At 35.5% G+C, this 21,259-nt stretch overlaps 1 protein-coding gene across 3 annotated transcripts in view; it reads left to right on the top strand.

Moving 5' to 3' along the window:
- The window catches only part of TASP1 (taspase 1), a gene marked incomplete at both ends in the record, with an annotated part of 220,137 nt that overhangs the window by 180,838 nt on the left and 18,040 nt on the right, over positions 1-21,259 (top strand). For all 3 annotated transcript variants that reach the window (XM_084247263.1, XM_084247262.1, XM_084247261.1), the window contains one exon: positions 8,434-8,507. In XM_084247263.1, the coding sequence (XP_084103389.1) occupies positions 8,434-8,507 (74 nt within the window). The remainder of the gene's footprint in view (positions 1-8,433; positions 8,508-21,259) is intronic.

Below are 21,259 nucleotides of genomic sequence, written 5' to 3'. Positions count from 1 at the left end.
TGAATGCTTTTTCTCTTCTTCGGAGAACTTCCAAGTCCCAGCCAGTTGCCACCTATTTAACTGCAGTTTCTAGTACAATAAAATGATAAAACAGGAAGAGAACTGTAATGTCTTTCCTTCATGGCTTATAATGCTATTTGACCCACATCTCTTTCCTTTTAGTCAGAATTCTTTAGTCTTGAACAAATTAGAGTGTTGGAAAGAGAATAATTATTTGCTTGGCTTAGTGTTTCTGGGGTGCTATAGGACTTCATCCCCATGGCTCCCAAGGCAGTTTAGTGATGAAAGCTTTTCAGGGAAGCAAACCAACTCAAAGCTACTTCAATGCTATAATGGGGCATGTATAACATGAGTCTTAAGGATCCTATGTCAGGACAGTAAAGCATCTTTGTGTCAACTCCCTACTGAATTATAAAGAACCTAACAATCATAGGGGGGAAACCTATAAAGATAAGTGGAGGCTGTTCGATTTACAGTTCTTCATTCTTACCATTTCAAAAGTGAATTTCTCTTTAGTCACTAAGGAGTAACTTAAATACTGTGCAGAATATCTTAGGGTAAACCATTCAACCTATGTTTAAGGATTTGGCAACCATCCAGCAGAAGACGGTTCTGATTTTAGAGTTCTGATTTCCTTGCAAGAAAGTCTGAGATGTGAAGCCAGGAGAGAGGTTTTAAATGGGTGTGGGCATTAGTGCAGCTGGGGATTGTTAACAACAATTGGAGAACAACATTTAAAAAAGGGGACGAGGGTGGCTCAGGGCTTCTCTGGACAGGAAAGAGAATCCATTTGGATAGAAAAAACTTGTTTGCAACTCTGGTAAGGAAACTTTGACTTAAAAGGAAGACTTGAATCATTTTAAAAGAGAATATGGTATCTTGGAGGGAGCAATCATGTAAGGGTTAACTTGTAGCTCTAATATTAACCACTGAAAGTGGTAATTTAAATGTCACTAGCAGGCTAGTACAGTTTTGCACAGTGGCTAAAGTGTGTCTTATATAATGGAGGGATATTAGTCTGAAGCAGAACTGGCCATGGACAGTATACTCGTAGGTGAAACATTAAATACAAATTTCAGAAAGCCTGACCTCTAAGATTATGTATAAATCCATTTCCAATGTCTCAACAATGCCATTATCCTGTCACTCTTGAGGAACACATGTATAGCCTATGCTCAGGTAACCAGTCTCTGGCACTGGAACAGGATAGGTAGTGTAGTGTTGATGTTTTTCACATTACACTTGTGTGTGATGTGATGTGTTGTGAAGTCCTTTGGTGGAAGAGACTCCTGCCAACTCCCCGTCTCCATCTTTCATTTGTTAAACCAAGTCGGGAATTTATTTTAGCATGGCTTTGGGATTTCTTAATGTTTACTGATGGAGATCTTTTTAGGGTTTGACATTCCCACTATCTTAGAAAGCCTAGGCTTTGCCCTTCTTTAAAAAATTCCTTTTCAAATTCATAGCTGAGGTTTACATAGACAGCAGTCACTACTGAGGGAACATAGCCACTGCCCAGAGTAGTCCAGAATTATCTCTTAATGCAAATAAGACTTGAGCTTGACCACACCAAAGAACATTACAGCACTTTCCTAGGCTCAGATGTATCATTCTAGGCTCTCATGTACCCTGTATGTTCCTTGAATTTATGGTCCTTTACATATAATAAAGACACATGGAAAAATCCTGATACAGTACCTGCCATCTACTGTATTATTATTAGAATCATTTTTGAAATATGGTTGCCATAAACTTTAATTTTTAATGTATGGAATGACTTCAGATTTAGTCCCTATAATCAAAAAACAAATTATAGACTTTTAGATATCATTGGTGACAAAAAATGTTGCTCTTTTACTGAAATTTTAATTTTTTCTCTAATTGGATTTGAACAAACTTTGCACTTCCCTTGCTAGGTTTTAATTATTAATAAGAATTCAAACAGTTTTGAAAGTTTTTTGTGGGATAAACTTTACCCTTGAGATACATGTTTTCTACTCATTTTTAAAAAGTGGGAAACAAATGAAAATAGAACAAAATTCAGAATTTTCCAAAGGATTATATGTTAAAAATAAGTTTCCATCCTCTCAACTCCTTTAATAAACCTCTATAGTAGAAACTACTATTGCCAGTTTCTGAGACATTTCAGAGACAGTCCGTGTATATATAAATATACTCATTCATGGTGCTCTTTGTCATTCATTAAAATGACAGCAGTAACCTTAAAACATATTTTTCACCTTGCCATTTATTTTAGATAAACTTTGTTTTGCAGGTTAGTTTTCCCTCAAACTGTGGCAAGTCATATACTAATGTTTCAAGTCAATTTAGTGAGTCACACGCAGTATATTTTCAATGCAATGGATAAAAGATAAAGAATCCAATAGAATAGGTCAAAGCACTATGAGCAAAAAGCTAAGTATTGTTTCATGAAATTTCAGTTATAAAAAATGTGTGTGCTAAGAGATCATGTGTGGGTATTTTTGTTTTGGTATGGTTCATGGGAAAACGGTTTGAAAAAACAGTTTAGCTGGTTCCATATCATCCATGTTGAGTTTCCTCCTTTGTTTTTAATTGTTGTTTTAGTTTGCTCATTGTGTAGAGTTGCTATAGTTATTTATATATACTCCCTTTCTAGGCAATTATTTGCAGTTTCTCCCTAATTAAAACTACTTTACTGAATATAGTTCTAAAGGTGTTGTTTCATACAAATAAATAATATATGTAGAATAAATACCCAGGGTATATCATTTTGGTACAGTCAGTCCTTATTATCTGCAGATTCTGTATTTGTTAATTATCCTACTTGCTAAATTTATTTGAATCTCAACTCAATACTTCCAGCAAACACTTTCACTATAATTTCTGGGCATGTGATTAAAAAACTGAGTTACCTGAGATTATCTTCCCAGCTGAGGTGAACAAGGAGATGCTCTGACATCTTGCAAACAAATATCCTCTTTGTGATCTAATTAGTGCCACAGTTTTTTTTTTTCTTACATATTTGTGCTTTTTGTTGATTATTTTGCTGTTTAAGGTGGTCCCCAACCATAGTACTGAAGTGCTAACTAGAGTTCCTAAGTGCAAGGAGGAGTGGTGTCTTATGGAGAAAACATGCCTCTTAGACAATCTTCATTCAGTCAAGAATTACAGTGCTGTGACTGTGAGTCCAAAGTTAATAGTGCATAAACAGAAAAATTCGCCAATCTGAGAGACTGCTCTAGAAACTGCTAAAAGTAGCATCAATGGTATGCAATGAAGCCTTGGAAAAATAGGCAAACTTATAGATTCATGAAATAGAAATGCACATAAAATAAAGTGACTTATTGATTGAACATGTTGTAACCAGAGGCTCACAAGACATTAACCCAGTATTTGCTAATTCAGTGTTAATGGCAAACTTATAGAAAAAATACAAGAATATATTTCCAAATAACCATAGTCCCACCATCATTATGTGAAAATGCTCTTTGCTCTACCCACAGCTAATGTAATACTGTTTTAGACCTAATAATCTGATAATTGACCATCGAATAATGACATCTTAAAGTTTTATTTGTATTTTTTTCAGTGTGAGAAATGTAGAACAACTTTTGATGTTTCAGATGTATTCATATTCACTATTGTTCATATCCTTTTAGCTTGCTCTTTTTTCTTTTTTCTTTTTTCTTTTTTTTTTTTTTACAGCTGTTGGCCATTTATTTGTATCACTTTTTTTAAAAATAAATTTTATTTTTATATTCCCCATACAATTGCAACCCTCTTTTTTTGACCCCAATCCCTCCCCTCCCCTCCCTCCCATGCCCCATAGTGTGTCTCTGGTTCATAGTTTTTTGTTGATTTTGATATTTTCTTTCTTATAGTTACTCATTTTCCTGGTCCCTTAAGTTTTCTAGATTCCTGCTATGAGTGAGACCATCCGGTATTTTTCTTTTTCTTTCTGGCTTATTTTGCTGAGCATGATCCCTTCCAGCGCCATCCATGTTGCTGCAAATTGCATGTGTTTATCTTTTTTGAATGCTGAGTAATATTCCATGGTGTATATGTACCATATCTTCTTGATCCAGTCATCTATTTTTGGGCATTTGGGTTGTTTCCAAAGCTTAGCTATTGTAAACAGTGCTGCTATAAACATAGGGGTGCAGGTGCTCTTTGGAATTGATGTTTCTGTGTCCTTTGGGTAAATACCTAGGAGTGGAATTGCTGGATCATATGGAAGCTCTATGTTTAGTAGGTCCAGAAATCTCCACACAGCTCTCCATAGTGGTTGGACCAGTTTGCACTCCCACCAACAGTGCAGAAGAGTTCCTTTTTCTCCACATCCTCGCCAACATTTGTTGTTGCTAGTTTTTTTAATATATGCCATTCTCACTGGTGTGAGATGGTATCTCATGGTAGTTTTGATTTGCATTTCCCTGATTACAAGTGATGTTGAACATTTTTTCATATGCCTGTTGGCCATTTGCATTTCTTCTTCAGAGAAGTTTCTTTTTAGCTCTTCTGCCCATTTGACAGGGTTATTTTCTTTGTTGTTGTTGAGTCTCATCAGCTCTTTGCAGATTTTTGTGATCAGTCCTTTATCATTAGTGTTGTGTGCAAAAATGTTCTCCCTGTTGGTGGGGTTTCTCTTTGTTTTTGTTATTGTCTCTTTTGCTGTGCAGAAGCTCTTTAATTTGATGTAGTCCCAGCTGTTTATCTTTGCCTTCACTATCACTGCTTTGGGTGATGTGTCTGTAAAGATGTCTTTGATGTGCATATCCCGTAGTGTTTCGCCTATATTTCCTTCTATGTATTTTATGGTTTCAGGTCTTATGTCTAGTTCTTTAATCCATTTTGAGTTGATTTTTGTGTATGGTGTGAGGTAGTGGTCAAGCTTCATTCTTTTGCATGTGTAGCTTGCTCTTTTTTCTTTTGTATTTTTCTTATTGATTTGTTGCAGATCTTTATATTTGAGAAAATTAACCCTTTTTTCTGTTATGAATTGCAGATGATTCCTCCAGTTTGTTATTCATCTCAACATTTACCTTCAAATTGCAAAAGAAAATACTACATTTTTTATTGTAGTCAAATATATTAAACTTGTTTTTTATGGCTTCTGGGTTTCATTAGAGTTTTAAAAGTTTTCCTTAAGAGATATCTTGAGTTGTGGTTATGTTTGATTTTTTGTGGTCATTTGGTATTGGTAAGGAATTTAATCTACTTACTAAATTACAATAATATTAAATCCTTCTCTTCAAGCTAAGTAAATGTCGGAGTAAAAAGCAAGGGAAAATAATAGGTTTCAGAATCCAAAAGTCCAGTTTGAATTTTAGTTTGTGCATTTACTAAAGTCATCTAAGCCTTGTTACTTTTCTTCCCTAAGTCTCAACTTTCCCAGCCAGGCTTTGCTGAGTTCTATTCTGAAAAACAGTGTCTAGTCCATGAGAGATTCTCAATATTAGCTCCTCTCTCTCCTCTTTCCCTAATGTCCTGCATCAAAAATTAATTTGTTAATTAAAGGCATATATTTAAATAAACAAAACAGGATTTCTTTTCAAAAGTATATAATTTAAATCGTAAACAAATCATCTTTTATTTTTCTTCATAACATCTATGAAAAGAGTGAAGGCTGAATTCTTAAAGATATTCTTTAAGAACTCCTAAGCAATAAATATAGCTACTATTAAAAATCCTTCATTTGAAAACAGTTATCTAAAAAAAAAAATAAAAAACAGTTATTTAATGATGGCTAATCAATATACTCAAATTGTCCTTTTTTATAAGTCTAAATTTTTTATAATGTTTCCTTGAATCAGGCTACATTTAGAGAGAACAGTGCAACTTAAAATTATCAAAGTTGTATGTCTAGGGCCTCCTTGGTGGCACAAGGGGTTAAGATGCAACCTATGAAGCTATCCACAGCCACAACAACATGAGTTCAATCCCTGGCCAGGGAGGGAGCTACCCATATGGCACAGCAGACCTCTCTTGACTTGCCCGCTGCTCCCCTCAGCAGTGTATTTCAGTCATTCCACCTATTCTGTTCCCCACTCTGTCTCTGGTGATTCCTTTCACCCCCCACCCCCGCACCTCTGGCCTGTACCCCAGTTCTTGTATGCATAAATAAATAAATCTTTAAAAAAAAGTTGTATCTCTAAAAAAAGTAAGCAATGTTATTATTGTTCACTTTCATGTTAGATCGACTATATTTCCATATATTTTTCTTGGTTAATTCATGAGCAATTACTACCTTAATGCTGGGTCATAAGAAGAAGTCACAATTTTGGAAAAGCTTTAACTTGTATTTAAATACAATTGCATTATCACTACTTTAGGGAATTGAGTAAGACTTGAGTGCTTTTGCTCCATTAGGCAATTTAGAATATCTCAGACCTTGCTGTGGACTTTTAAGATTTTTGAAGTTCAAAGCAGATGTGTGAGGAAGAAAAAACATCTGGTGAAAGAGAACTTGCTTCATTGCGTGATGCTGTTTTCCTACACTCTTCAGCAGAGCGTCTGTTGAGCAGGTTGGCAGGTTGAATAATTAATTAATGATGAGGGAATGAGCCATCTATCTGAGGAACTCAATTTTGCCCCTTACTGCTTCTTTCTTCCCCACATGTCTGGCAAAGTCTTCAGAGCCTAGGATCACTGATCCCACAGTTGTGTCTCAACTCAAACACTTGTCTTCAGACTTAATTAGCTCAGAGATATAAACAGATGGATGGCCTGGGACCCAGAGGTTTCGTGTTGAGCAATGCAATTTTATTACCGGGACTTTGGAAATTTTTGTTGGAGAAGTGCATCGAATTTTTTTTTTAAATGCCTTTTTTAAAAAGCTTAGAGTGTGAAAATGTGTGCTTGTAGATAAGGGAGTTTTGTGTATATGTGCAAATGTGAATTTTGCTTTGGTAAGTTTTTTTTAGATATAATAGTAAACTAACAGAAAAAGCTATGAACTATGAGAACAGAGTAGTTTACTTAACTTTACCCATTGTTTTCATTTTCCCCCATTAACTTCTCTATCCTTACTCCTGGCTCCCTCCCTCTTCCCTTTACACAGAGAAACATACATACACACACACACACATACACACCTTCAAAAACAAATTTGTTTTCTGAGCTATTTGAGGAGAAGATGGAGGTATCAGACAACTTTACTCCTAATATTTCTGTTGTATGTATTAAGAACAAGGTCAGTCTTCTAAATAATAATATTAAAGTTTTCAAAATCATAAAATATAATACTGATGCAACACTATTATCTATTCCATAGTCCCTTTTCAAATTCCATCAATTGACTCAAGTGTCCTATATAACATCCCCTACCTCCTAGTCCAGGATCAATTCCAAGGCAACACATGCATTTAGTTGTCATGTCTCCTTTAAATGAAAATAATTTCTCAACTTTGTGTTCTTTGTATTTTGACATTGTTGAAGAGTTCAACTCGGTTATATGGTAGAGTTCCTAAATAAGGTTTGTGTGAGTGCATGCAGTTCTTATGCTGAATTTTTGGCAGAAATACCACAGGAGTGTCTCAGGATGTCTCAGGCACATAGTGTTGATTTATTCCTTAATTGGTGTTGTTAGCTTCAATCATTTGATTAAGGTGAAGTACATTAGGTTACTCCTAAGTGAACCACACTTTTCCCTTTATATTTAATAACAATTTGAGAAGAGACACTTTAAGACTATGCAAATAGCCCATTATTATTCAAATTTTCACCCACTAGTTTAGCCATCATAATGGTTTTATAATTCTGTTATTTTTTTATTCATTAGTTGGCATTTTGCTGCAAGGAAAATTTTTTTCCTCTTCCCCATTGATTTACTCATTTGTTTGCATCAGTGTAGGCTTGTTCGTTCTTGTTTTGCTCAGTGATGATAATTTATTATCTAGCAAAACAAGATGTTGCAGATTCATTTAATATTTTCTTGTGTCCCAGCCTATAATCAATATTGTCCAATCCTGGTCCCTTTTCATGGAGAATGGTATTTAGAAATCAAGACTCTCTCTCTCTCTCTTTCTCTCTCTCTCTCTCTCTTTCTCTCTCTCTCTCTCTGTGTGTGTGTGTGTGTGTGTGTGTGTGTCTGTGTGTGTGTGAGAGAGAGTGAGCAAACTATATTGCAGAATATTACATTTACTAAATCATTGTACATGATATGTATAAGTGTGTGTGTGTTTAGTGTTACAAATTTCAAACAGAAGAACATTTATTTTACATGTAATAATCATAACTTTTGACAAGAAAGAAATACATTTTTCATTTCACAGTAAATGGCATTACACAGTTTTGAGTACTAAATCATGTTGACATTTATGAAGGGGCAAATGGAGAATAGGGAACTGAGTGTGTTAAATATAAAGCTATCTTTAACTGTTCTATTAAAAAGCAAAGATTTATTTTCCATCTGTGATCTGAATGTGCCTATTTGTGTTCTCTTCATGGCAGTTGAATTTCTGTGGAGCCACACGACAGAGAGCATGTGTGTCGGATATATGTCAGCCCAGGATGGGAAAGCCAAGGTAAGTGGAGAAACTGGAGCATGACCTGAAAACCTTGTAGTCATTGCATGAGCCTCTAACTGGCTAAATCGATAGGAACGAGTTTTTCAACCTTCCATGGATAGTAGCTCTATGATCTTGATGATCAGATTAAGAACAATAAACAATCCCAAAGAAAAACAGCAGGTTTTTTTTTTTTTCTTTTGATGACAGAGCAGGGATGACTAGAAAAAACTTCCCTCCCAATTTGTCCCTTTTTGTCCGCTGTGATAAATGGAAAAGAGGAAACAGGGGTTGGGAAAGATTAAGTGGGAGTGAAGCTGATGGGCCAACGGGACTGGATTATTTTGCAAAGATTATTGGAATAGAAAAAGGAAAGCAAGGCAAAGTATGCTGACCACCTGAACAGACCCTGCATGTGTAAGGACAGAGTGGCTGACATGTTCGCAAGTATGGACTGTGTTCTGGAATACACATGGTGTCCTCTGGACAGAGTCAAAAGTTCTGTGCTTCTTGGCCATTTGCAATCATGTGGCATGTGTCCCCTCAGTGAGTCACAACAACCATAGAGAGATCGACACAGTGCTTCTTGAGCTACTTGGCTTCCCTGCACATATGATGAATGAATGTAGGAGTAAGAAACAGAATTTTTGGATTTTATTTAAAATACAGCAGCTGCAAAGCTGTGACTTTGGGTAGGTAGCCTCTTTTTTTAAAGGACATGATTTATTTTGCATATTAACAAAATAAGAAATGTAAGAAATAATAGTTGCTTATTTACTATATAACCCCCTTCCAGACTGACCTGAATATTATGCAGCATGTCAGTAGTGTCACAGACTTCTGTGAGCACAGTGTAAGAGTATTTCACCAGATAAGAATTGGCTTGCATTTATGAAAACATTACTGAGCTCCCCCTCTCCTTTGTCGTACCCTCACCTAACACAATATTCACATTGTATTAGTCAATTTATTTCACACGAGAATGCGTAAAGATTGCTTTCTTGTTTAGTATACTGAGGAGAATTATAATTGCCTATTTTAAAGGTGATATATGGGTTTAGAGCAGCACTAAGAATTTTCCATGATGATGGAAATGCTTTAAATTGATATTTATGTTGTGTCATCCAGTAGGAGAACCACTAGTCATATGTGGCTGTTGAGCTCTTAGAATGTGGCTAGTATGCCTGAGAAAAAGAATTTAAAATTTTACTTGTTTTCATTTTTAACAGTCACATGTGACCAGTGGGTACCATATGAACAGCACAGGTTTAACGTATAAGTGGAAAAATGATTATTCAAGTATTTTCAGAACATTCTTTCCCTCCCAGTGACAAGCAGCTCACACATATAAAATAAGCCTGATCAGCCCCAAGAATCCTTGTATAAGAATGGTTTGTCGTCATTTAAGATTCTCTCACCTCTTACAAGTTGACTCTGAACTAATATTGCTTTTAACAAAACAATGTACTTGAGATGGACTTTAGTACTGAAGCTGGTCTGGTGTGGTATGGTCATGTTATTAAGTCCCTTGTGAGGAAGTGTTCTAGTTAACCACTGCTGGTGGTCTGTGGAAGACACCATACTATTTAACATGAAATATGGGTAGTTAGAGAGGGGCGAGTCCTGCATTGAGCCCAAAGATGTTTGGCCTCCAGTTGCATTGCTTGACATCTGGTCGATGTGGTTTTCATATTGCTGGTAAATTCTCCAGCTGGTAGTCTTGATTGGGCCAACAGATACAGCTGCTCCTCTTGCCTCACTTGTAAATTATGTTTTTGACCTTCATTGCAGAGAGTTAATCCCTCTCCTTTTTTTCCTCCTTTGAGCCTGTGGCTGCAAATGCTTTCCAGAAGGGGGGAAAAAGAACCCCAACACTAATGCTTTGGCTGCTGAATTCTATTGATCAAAAAAAATCACCTCTGCTGTCATAAAGACTGGAATTTTATTGTATTGCAAGTAAGACAAAGTTATAGATGAGAAGCTGTGCTCAAAAGAGAAAGGGGACTATATCAAAGTTTGTATTCTTTTTTATGAGAGCAAGCCTTTGACCTACCCCTTGACTTCTGTGAAAGAAATATTGAACTAGTGACATACCCATTCAGCATGATGACTGGCTCTCACTTAATCTTGAGGTTAAATGAAAGAGCAATATCTTTTAAAAACACATTTCTTAGTTAAAAATTATTTTTAAAAGGCTGTTTTTTATTTGCCCTGCTTTCCAAAAAATTCATTCTTTCTGCTTGTTATCAAATCAGAAACTAAAGCACTTGGCCATATGAACATTTTTATATAAACTAGTTATATTTAAATAAGTTAAAGCCTGAATTGATTTAGAAAAAAAACTGTTTCCATACCTTAGCTATTGTAAATAGTGCTGCTATATACTGTAATAATCAATAGCTTTGTAATCAGAATCCACATATAATTTGAATAGAGGTAGTTTTTTATAAGCTGCTTCTTTTTTAATAGAATATTCTTGCAATTATATAATTAAGTTTCTAAATCTCATCTACAGCTAAAGACATTTCTTTTTATTGAACTGAAATCAGGTTATTTATGCCAGTTGGCTTAAAGAATCAGATTGTCCATATCCTACCCAGATAGCAAATAGTTAATGAACAGTTTTTAATAAACATTCAGTGTACATGGACTACTATAATAAAAACAGATGTTAAAACTGGCATGGAACTTATTCAAGTATAATAAGTGAAACCTGTTTCTTTTACTATATAGAGGTCACTTTATGTAGCAACAATAAAAATATTGTATAAAAATGCATCCTTGAGGAAGAGCAGACTATTTTATGGTCTTACAGTGTCTCCCCACATATTTATTATTAGTTACAGGGGAAAATAATAACTATTTAATAGAGAATCCAGGCAACAACTTGCCCATGTGATTGAAATTAATGTCACCAATGAGGGCAGATGAAATCTTGTGCGTTGGATGTGATAACCAGAGAAAGACTCAACATCACTTTTGTAGTATCCCATCTGGACATACATAATCTAAGTCTAATTGTGAAGAAATAGATCTAAAATGAGGAACATTCTATGACGAAAGAAAAAAGAATTTATAGGATACAGCGAAAAACTTAAAAGAACTATATCCTTAAATGGTATAATAGAAAGATTTTAAAACAAATAAGTTAACACTTCCATCCTTAGAAGGCTTTAAGAGGAATAAATCCAAAATAAAAATGATACACAGATTAAAGGTAAGTAAATACAGAAATATGGAAAATAACAACAAAAAAATGAGAACAATTAGCAAAGCCACGAGTTGGTTGTTTGAAAAATAAAATAAAATTGTCATGAGGAAATAAAAAATAATAAAATTACTGCAAAGAAATAAAATTTATTATGATGATCACGAAAGAAAGGTAATGAAATACAAATTACCAATGTCAAGAATGAAGAGAGATTTGTCAATGCAGCATCACGGATCTTACAGACATAAAAAGAAAAGGTGGTGCCTCCCCGGTGGCGCAGCAGTTGAGCGCTGGGTTGCAAAGCTGCCCGCAGCCTCTGCAGCGCTGGTTCGATCCCTGACTGCTCCTCTGGAGGGCCCCACATGGCACGCAGACCTCTCCTGCTGCCCACTGCTCCCCTCAGCAGTGTACTTCGGTCCTTCTGCCTGCTCTGCTCCCTGCTCTGACTCTGGTGAATTCTCTCACCCTCCCGTGCTTCTGACTGTACCCACTGCTTGAATGAATGAATGAATAAATAAATAAATAAATAAATCTTAAAAAAAAAAAAAAAGAAAAGGTGATGTTTGAACAATTTTATCACAATAAACTTAGGAAGAAATCTTAAGTCCCTTGGGAAAAAAACAACTAGAAAATTGGAATAACAATATACATACAGAGGGTATATCCCAAGACCCCCAGTGGATGCCTGAAATTGCATATAGTACAAGACAGTATATATACATAATTTTTCCTATGCATACATATCTATGATAGTTATGATAAAATTACTGATTTAGAATTGAAAATCTAGCATTATTGCATGCATACACACAATACAAAAACAGCATAAAGCACACCAAGTAAAGTTTTTCTGAGAAATGTATAATTAAATTAAAATTTAGAAATCATTGTTAACAAATGATCCTGAAACATATGGATATTGGTTTGCAAAAGAATGATATCAGGCCATTTTTCATATCATATGTAAAAAGTATGTCAGAGTGGATCAGAGATCAAAATGTAAGAGTTGAAAGCATACATTTCCTAGAAGAAAAGAAGAATAAATCTTAATGATTTTGGGTTAGGTGAGGGTTTCTTAACTGTTGCCCCCGAAGCACAAGTAACAATAGAAAAAATAGACATCATCAAAATTAACACCTTCTGTGCTTCAAAGGATATGTCTTCAAGACAGTGAAAAGACAACCTACAGAATAGAAAAGAGTTTGGAAAATCATATATTTGGTAAGGGTTTTATATCTAAAATATAGAAAGAATTCTTACAACTCAACAAAATATTGGCAAGGTATTTGAAGACATTTCTTTGAAGAAGATATATATATATATATATATATATATATATATATATATGGATTGATCAACTGTTCCATAAGATACAGATATGTAATTAGTACATTTAAAGATGCATGACATCAGTGGACATTAGGGAAATGTAAAAACCACTATTAGATATAACTTCGTATTCACCAAGATAGCTATAATAAAAAAATGAGCAATAACAAGTGTTGGCAAGAATGTGGAAAGTTTGCAGCCCTCGTTTATTGGCAATGGTGATATAAAATAGAGCAGCCAGTGGCAGTTACTTAAAAATTAAACCTGGAATTACTGTATAACCCAGCAATTCCATACCTAGGTTTATACCCAAGAAAATTGAAAGAGCTGTCCACACAAAAACTTGTGCACAGATGTTTATAGCAGTATTATTAATAGTTAAAAAGTAGAAACAACCCAAATGAATGGATAAACAAAAATGTGATCTATTCATTCGGCAATGGAATCTTATTCAGTCATATGAAGGAACAAAGTGCTTATATGTACATTTGACAGACTGGATGACCATTGAAAACATTTCTCTGAGTGAAAGAAGACAGGCACAAAAAGTCTCAGTGTATGATTCCATTTGTAAGAAATGTCCACAATAGACAAATCTATAGTGTTGGAAAGTAGATAGTGATTGCCAGCGACTATGGAGGGGAGTTTGGAGAGTGACTGCTAATGGCTGAAGAGTGTTTTGCTTTTTTTATTTTGAGGTGATGCAATGTTCTGAAATTATAGTTGTATAACTTTGCAGACATACCAAAAGTATTCAAAAGATGAATTTTTGGTATATGAATTATATCTCAAGTCTATTAAAAATAACCAATATGTAAAGGAGAAAAACCACATAATCACCTTCATGTCATATGCTCATTTCAACTTCTATTCATGATAAAAAAAAAAAAACGTGAAATCTGGCAAAATACCTCAATCTGAAAAAGAGCATCTATCAAAAATGCACAGCTAAAATCTTACTGATTGGTAAAACACTAAATACTTTCTAACACTGAAAACAGTCACAAAGGAGGTCCATTCTCATTACTTCTTTTCAGTATTCTATTGGAATTCCTAACCAGTACAATAAAGCAACTAAAAGAAATAAAATTAAAAAGTTGGAAGAGAAATAAAAGCTTTTCTCAGCTTTTCTGTAGCTTTTCTCAGATGACATAGAATGACTATAACAAGAGATGTGAAAGATCAATCCTTTGAAAACTACAAACCCTTGGGGAGAAAAATGAAACAAAACCTACATAAAAGGAGAAATATGCCTTGGTCCTAGATTGGAAGACTCAATAATTTTAAGATAACCACTTTCCAAATTCACCCATAGATTCAAAGTAATCCCTATCAAAATTCCAGCAAGTATTTTTTAATAAGAAGTTGATAAGCTGATTTCAAAATTTGTATGGAAATGCAAAAGAACTGTAGTTGTAGGAATCAGCTTTAAAAAAAGATCAAAGAGAAGATTTCACTTTTGATTTTCAGACTCATTGCAAAGCAACTGTAATCAAAGCACTGTCCCCTAAAACTAATAAATCAGAAGCTTTGGGAGCAGCTTGAGTACCATTTCCCTCTTCTGCAATTTTACAGTGTTTTAAGGGGCGGTAAACTACCAGATCTGCCTACCAGACACTACAGAATTTGTAAAAACATTGCCATAGGAATATGATGCAAACTTGTCAAGAAGAAATTGGAAGTATCTAACCTGGAGGTCCAGAATAATCACTAGCGGTGAGACTGTTGCTTGTCATCAGATAAAGTTCAGTCTGTTCATAGTAAAAAGAATCTCTTAGGTGGAAATTCTGCTTTAGGGAAATGATTTTTCTGAAATTGGGTGAGGTCAGTGAAATAATTATCCCATTTTTAATTCTTAACTTTTTTAATTTTAAATTTATTAGAGTATAACTGACTACTTAAACGTCTTCTCTAGAAGATAACAGTGTAACCAAGGTACAACAGGTGACCTTGTAGTATTGAGACTGGAAGATAATGAAAAGATTATGTGTACCTATACTCTAAAAGAAATGCCAGAGAGTTTATAATGGAAAATAACTGAAGAGTTATAAATTGATATAGCATAGAAACAAATGTTTGACAAGAAATTGTTGCTATGTTTTGCAGCTTACTAAAAAGTTTTACTCTTCGGTTTACTTAACCTTTTTGATTGTATGGAAATCCTGATGACCATTAACTTTTTCAAACTTAATGTCTAAAAGTCTCATAAGATCAACTAAATATTTACCTAATTAAAGCAACTTATAAAAAATTGTAGCATCATGAAATAAAGCCCTACAAAGCAACATAAATTATTTTCTATAACTTAAAAAGAAAAAAAAAACCTAAAAGCATTATATTGAGTGAACAAAGCCAGACACAAAAGACTACTTGGTGAATTATTTATGCTAAATTCAAGAAGTGGCAAAACTAAGGGATAGTGAATGGACTCTGAAAGTGGTTGCTTTGAGAAAGGGGCTCAGGGGTATTTGGGGGGATAAAAGGTATATTCTACATGGAAAATTCTGTATTTAGTCTTTGGTTTCTTAGAAAAGTCAAAAGTCACCAAAACTTTTACTTAACATCTCTGCATTTTATTGCATTTTACTCACACCTCTTGTTTTTCAAACCTAAAAGTAGGTATTAGCATGATCATCTATAAAGAGACAGTGTGGTGCAATGATTAAGAGAATAACTGTGGAGTTAGTATAGTCTGAGGGAGGTTATAAATATAACCCTTGGTTTCCTTATCTTTAAAGTGGGAATGCTACTGATGTTTTCATAGAATTCTAAAAGTTAGGGCTTCCCCTGGTGGCGCAGGCGGTTGAGTGCAGCGCTGTGAAGCTGTCCGCAGCCTCTGCAGTGCCGGTTCCATCCTGGCCGGCTGGCGAGGGTTCCATATGGAGCGGCAGATCTCTCCTGCCTCACCCACTGCTCCCCTCAGCAGTGTATTTCATCAGTCTGCCTGTACTGTTCTCCGCTCTGTCTCTGGTGAATCCTCTCACCCTCCCATGCAGCTGGCCTGTACCCCGTTCTTGTATAAATAAATAAATATTTAAATAAATAAATAAATGAAAGTTAATTAAATAATATAACTGAAAAGTGCAGGTAATAGATCCTATATTAATTATGATATGATGGTGATAGTGAGGGGAGGAGGCTGGTGATGGTAGAAATTGTGGAGAATCTCTTAGATTTTCACATCACATCATATCACATCGTATATATCATATCATATCATATATCATATCATATCATATCATATCATATCACATAGCTCTACAGCCTCATTTATACTATAATTGTGCTCCTAGAAGTACCCTTTATGTTGAATATAAGAACAATAGTTTCTGAATTTTCAACCAACTCCCAGTGGAAGTGGTAGTGATTATTACATTTGACAAAATGTAACTCTAACTTGTACATATAAGCCAATTAAGTGCTATGTGAGTTCTGAGATCCCAGAAAAGGAAAAAGTAATGATTGAAGCTATAAGAATGAACCCCCACCCCCTAAATCTGCATTTCAAGCAAATATGTTCCTCATGGTGCCCTTTCAAAAAGCTGTCTGCATAGAGTTCTACCAGCTTGATAGAATCACAAACTTGGGTTTTTTCAAAAAAAAAAGAAAGCTAAGATTTACCTGCAGCATTTCTGTGAAACTTACCCAAGTAATTTTTCTTTTCAAAGTTTAAGGAAAAATATTGCTTACTAGTTACTAGTAAATGATTGAGTTTCTCTAGTGCGAGCCTTGAACACACAGGGTCTTGGATTCCACTAGACAGTGAAAGCACTAGACAGTGGAACACCTATGGGTGTTTTGATTGTGAATACCTTAAAAGAGACCAATTTTGTAATAGTGGCCAGTGGCATTCAGTCACTGGGTAGATTTATTGGGGCATATTTAAATTTGTGAAGAACCATTTAGATACAACTTGGCCTTAGTCTAAATCAATTCTTCACTGCTTTTGATAATCTACTCCCCATAGTAGTCAATAACTGAAGGAGTCTGATCCCTGGCAGGAAGTCAACTGTTTCAGGATGGTAAGTTAGGCACTACCAGTAAGTTCTACACTAAATAAACCCTCCAGACAGCTAAATTTGGCAAGTGGCTTATGGAACACAAAGAAAAGTTGCTAATCAGTGATTTCACTTGTTCATTTTAAGTTTGCCCAGAATTTCAAATATAGAAAATTGCATTTTTTTACCAGGAGGATCCCATTGGGTCTATTTAGAAAGCCATTTAGACAAATAGGAGAAAATTATAGAAGATTGAATATGTGAAAAATAAACTTTAAAACATCACATGAAGTGATGTTTCCTCAGCCTCAAGTTTACTTCTAAGCGTAGTTGGTAATTTTATTTTTGCCTAATTAATCTTATGCCATCAATTCCTTCTAAATGATTCATTTGACATTGCTCCAAAGCAATAAGTAGAATAAACAACAGGAGGGAATTCACCAGGTTGGCAAAAGCATAAATCTTCTCAGAGGTATTAACTGTATTTAACCAAATAAATCTCATTTTAATCATGGTTTAGGGTTAGATCTTTATGAAGATAAATATGTGTATTATGTGGACATATAGACACTCCTTGGAATGGAGTAAATAAACTTTTTTATTATAGCAACATGAAAAATAATGGAAACATTAATTTGTCTACCTCTGTATAAATATAGTCATCAGAATACATCAGGTGTGAATTAATATGTCACCTTATTACTCTAGTACCCAACATTTTAGCCAAATGTATATATTCACAAGGCATATATGTGCCTGTTTGCCCACTGGACACACATAACTAGTATAAGTGCCTTGAGAATGATTGACCTTATTGCCACACGAGTGAGTAATGATTACAGGATGGTGTTATCTTTTTTTTCCATTGAAAAGCAGTGGACAAATGATGAAAGGACTCTCGTGTGTTTAATCTCAAAACAAAAAAAAAAAACCTGCACTGTTATATCATTCTTATTTCATGTTAACTTCTGAACTTAAATCAAGGTATTTATTTCTATGACTGTATCAGGATCATCCATGGATCTTAAGTTGTAAGAACTTTTATTGCATTTTGTAGAGTAGGTGAGTGATAGGGACTGAACCTACAATGCATTTTGTATAATGGAGATGCTAATGGCAATGGGCCTAGCACGTGTAGGCTTTCCATAGACACATTTTAAGGTTTAGGAGAGAAGTTTCATCTCATGTGATTATTTGAATATAATTTTGTCCCCACTGTCCCTCCTTCCCAGTAACCTTGAGATTTGAGATCAGAAGCTACATTCATCATCAAATGAGGTATTTCAAATAACAGAAAATTAAACATTTTAAACTTAACATAAAGTCACACATTTGTTTTATTCCATAAAAGCACAAAATTTGGCAACAATAGGACCCACTTGATGGCAATAATTGGTTGGAACCAAGTGGTAGCATCCTGTCTTGTGGGGCCTGAGTACTTCACTTTGACATTCCTCTTATACTCACAGGCATTTGAGACTCATCTGTGTTTTAGATTTTGACCGTTAAATTAAGTCTGTTTTCTGGAAGACATTTTCAGTCCAATACCAATCATTTAAACAATACTTTCTATCTTTTGTAACACCTTCATCTTGAATTGTCCATTCTACCTAATCCTAAGGATTAAAATTCTTCTGTGATAGTTATAATGTATGACTTTTATGTCCTGTGACTAAAACAATGCTGTAAGTTAGTGAAAACTTAGCATTTTAGTAATAACTAATTGAGACATTTGGACACGGTTGAGCTATCCTCTCTATTTACATTCCATTCATATACTTCTGGCTGCAATAAGTGGTAGGTACTGACAATCTGCTTTTATGTTCTTGAGCTGTCATCACTGTACTATACTGTTTGGACAACACTGTCTGCTACAGTGTTGGAAGGGTAAAGAGATTTAATTTAGGATGAGGGTTGTATTAGCACTTTCCTATTAGGATATGCTCAAAGTACTTGGAAATAGCTTTTATTCACTTGAAATAGAAAGTTAATGTTACTTTAAATGTGCCTCCTGTAATAGCTGAATAAAAGCAATGATTGCTTGATTTCTTCTTTTGATAACTCTTATGGATATTATGGTAAAATTTTGAACAGTTAGACCCTGCCAGCTCTACTGCTACATTAAAAATGTTTATGATGTGTAATTTTAGTACAAAAATGAAAGATCTTGGCAAAAAAAATCTCTTAATAGGCAGTTAGTAATAAGCCCCAGTAGCCCCTGAATAAAACATACTTGCATCCCAAATTCCCACAAACTTCTAAAGCCACATGGACACGTAGGAAGACATAGTTTTTAAGGTAATGACGTCTAGCAATTTGTTTTTGTTCAGTAGGCTATATATGAAGAAAAAGGTAATAAATAGAATTTAAAGATTTTCACCATTAAAAATGACAAAAATTCATTTCTTTCTTTTTTTTTAAGATTTATTTATTTATTTATACAAGCACTGGGTACAGTCAGAAGCGTGGGAGGGTGAAAGAATTCACCAGAGCCAGAGCAGGGAACAGAACACACAGACTGACAAAATACACCGCTGAGGGGAGCATTGGGCATGGCAGGAGAGGTCTATGGCCATGTGGGACCCTTGCTGGTGGCCAGGGATCGAACCGGCGCTGCAGAGGCTGCGGGCAGCCTCGCAGCCCAGTGCTCAACTGCTGCGTCACCAGAAAAGGCCCCCCCAAAAATGCATTTCTTTTAATCTCAGTTAACCCATATTAAAAATAATCAGGGATTTATTACAGTGGATAATACTGATTGACTGAGAGGCCTTAATTCCTTCACCTTGAGATTGTAGCTATTAAAAAAAAAAATCAGTTTACTCCTAGAGGTAGAATTTTTTTTTTTTAAGATTTATTTTTATTTATTTATTTATACAAGCACTGGGTACAGTCAGAAGCGCGGGAGGGTGAGAGAATTCACCAGAGCCAGAGCGGGGAGCAGAGCAGGCAGAAGGACCGAAGTACACTGCTGAGGGGAGCAGTGGGCGGCAGGAGAGGTCTGCGCGCCATGTGGGACCCTCCTCCGGTGGCCGGGGAGCAGCCGGGGATCAAACTGGCACTGCAGAGGCTGCGGGTAGCTTCGCAACCCAGCGCTCAACCGCTGCGCCACCGGGGTGGCCCCTAGAGGTAGAATTTCTTAAAATGACTTATTTATTAAACAAATACTATTGAGTGCCTATTTTATTTAGGTACTCTCCTAAGATTGTACTAGAGAACAAACAAGCCAAGAATTTGTGTACTTGTGGGCTTACATGCTACTGGGGGAAGTAATAAACAAGTTAAAGTTAAGCAAGGCGTCTACTGTGTTTGTGATAAATAATAAAAAGAAATGTGAAGCCTGGGAGAGTTTTAGGAATTATGGGATTCCAAGTTTAGGCAGGTCTCAGTGACAAGGTGACATTTGGGAGCAAGGCAAGAACATTCCAGGCATGAAAACAGCAAGTGCAAAGACCCTCAAGTAAGAGTGATGAGTCTGAGAGACAGTGAGAAGACCAGTCTTGGTGGGGGATCAGATCTTATAGGTTCTAATTAGTTATCAAAATTTGGAGGCAACTGCAACTGCTGAAAGCAGAATGGAAGGTGTGTGAGTGAAGAGAATAATGAGCTGGACTAGAGTGTTAGCTATATAGCTGGTAAGAAGCAGTTGACCTCCCTAGTTTGAATATCAAACCAATGGGATTTGCTGATGGATTAGATAGAGATATGAGGCAAACAGAGAAGGTAAAGATGACTCTCAAGATTTTGGCTTCAACACTTCAAAGAATGGAGTTGCCATTTACCTGGACAAGAAGTTGAAGGGGATGGAAAAAAGACTTGAAGGAAAATAGACAGAGCTCAGTGTGACATTTATATTTGAGTTGCCTTATAGTTTATATTTGAGTTTCCGTGGTGGGATGGGGGTGGGTGGTGACTAAGAACCGCAAAAGAAACTGAGGTCTCATGGTTAGAGTGAAAGAAAAAAAAATTTATACTCTTTATAATAGCTCTGGGTGCAGCTGGAATGAAAAATACTCATTGCTTTTTGGGATCAGCTGGCTTAAAGAGTCACACAGATTTCTTTATTGAAGAATGTCTGAACCATTATGTGTTGAAATGCCTGTCTAGCTCTGAGAGGGCTGGTATCAAGTAATAAGGTCACAGCATTTCCCTGACATTTGACCATGCTCCTTTTTGTCAGAGAGCATCTCCTGTGACCCAGCAGAAGTCAGATTAGGAAATATTGCTATCTAGGT

This window comes from Talpa europaea (assembly GCF_964194135.1).
Source record: "Talpa europaea genome assembly, chromosome: 11".
In the NCBI taxonomy this organism is placed as follows: domain Eukaryota; kingdom Metazoa; phylum Chordata; class Mammalia; order Eulipotyphla; family Talpidae; genus Talpa; species Talpa europaea.
Note: the sequence above shows the minus strand (reverse complement) of the source record. Positions and strands in the feature narration are given on the sequence as shown.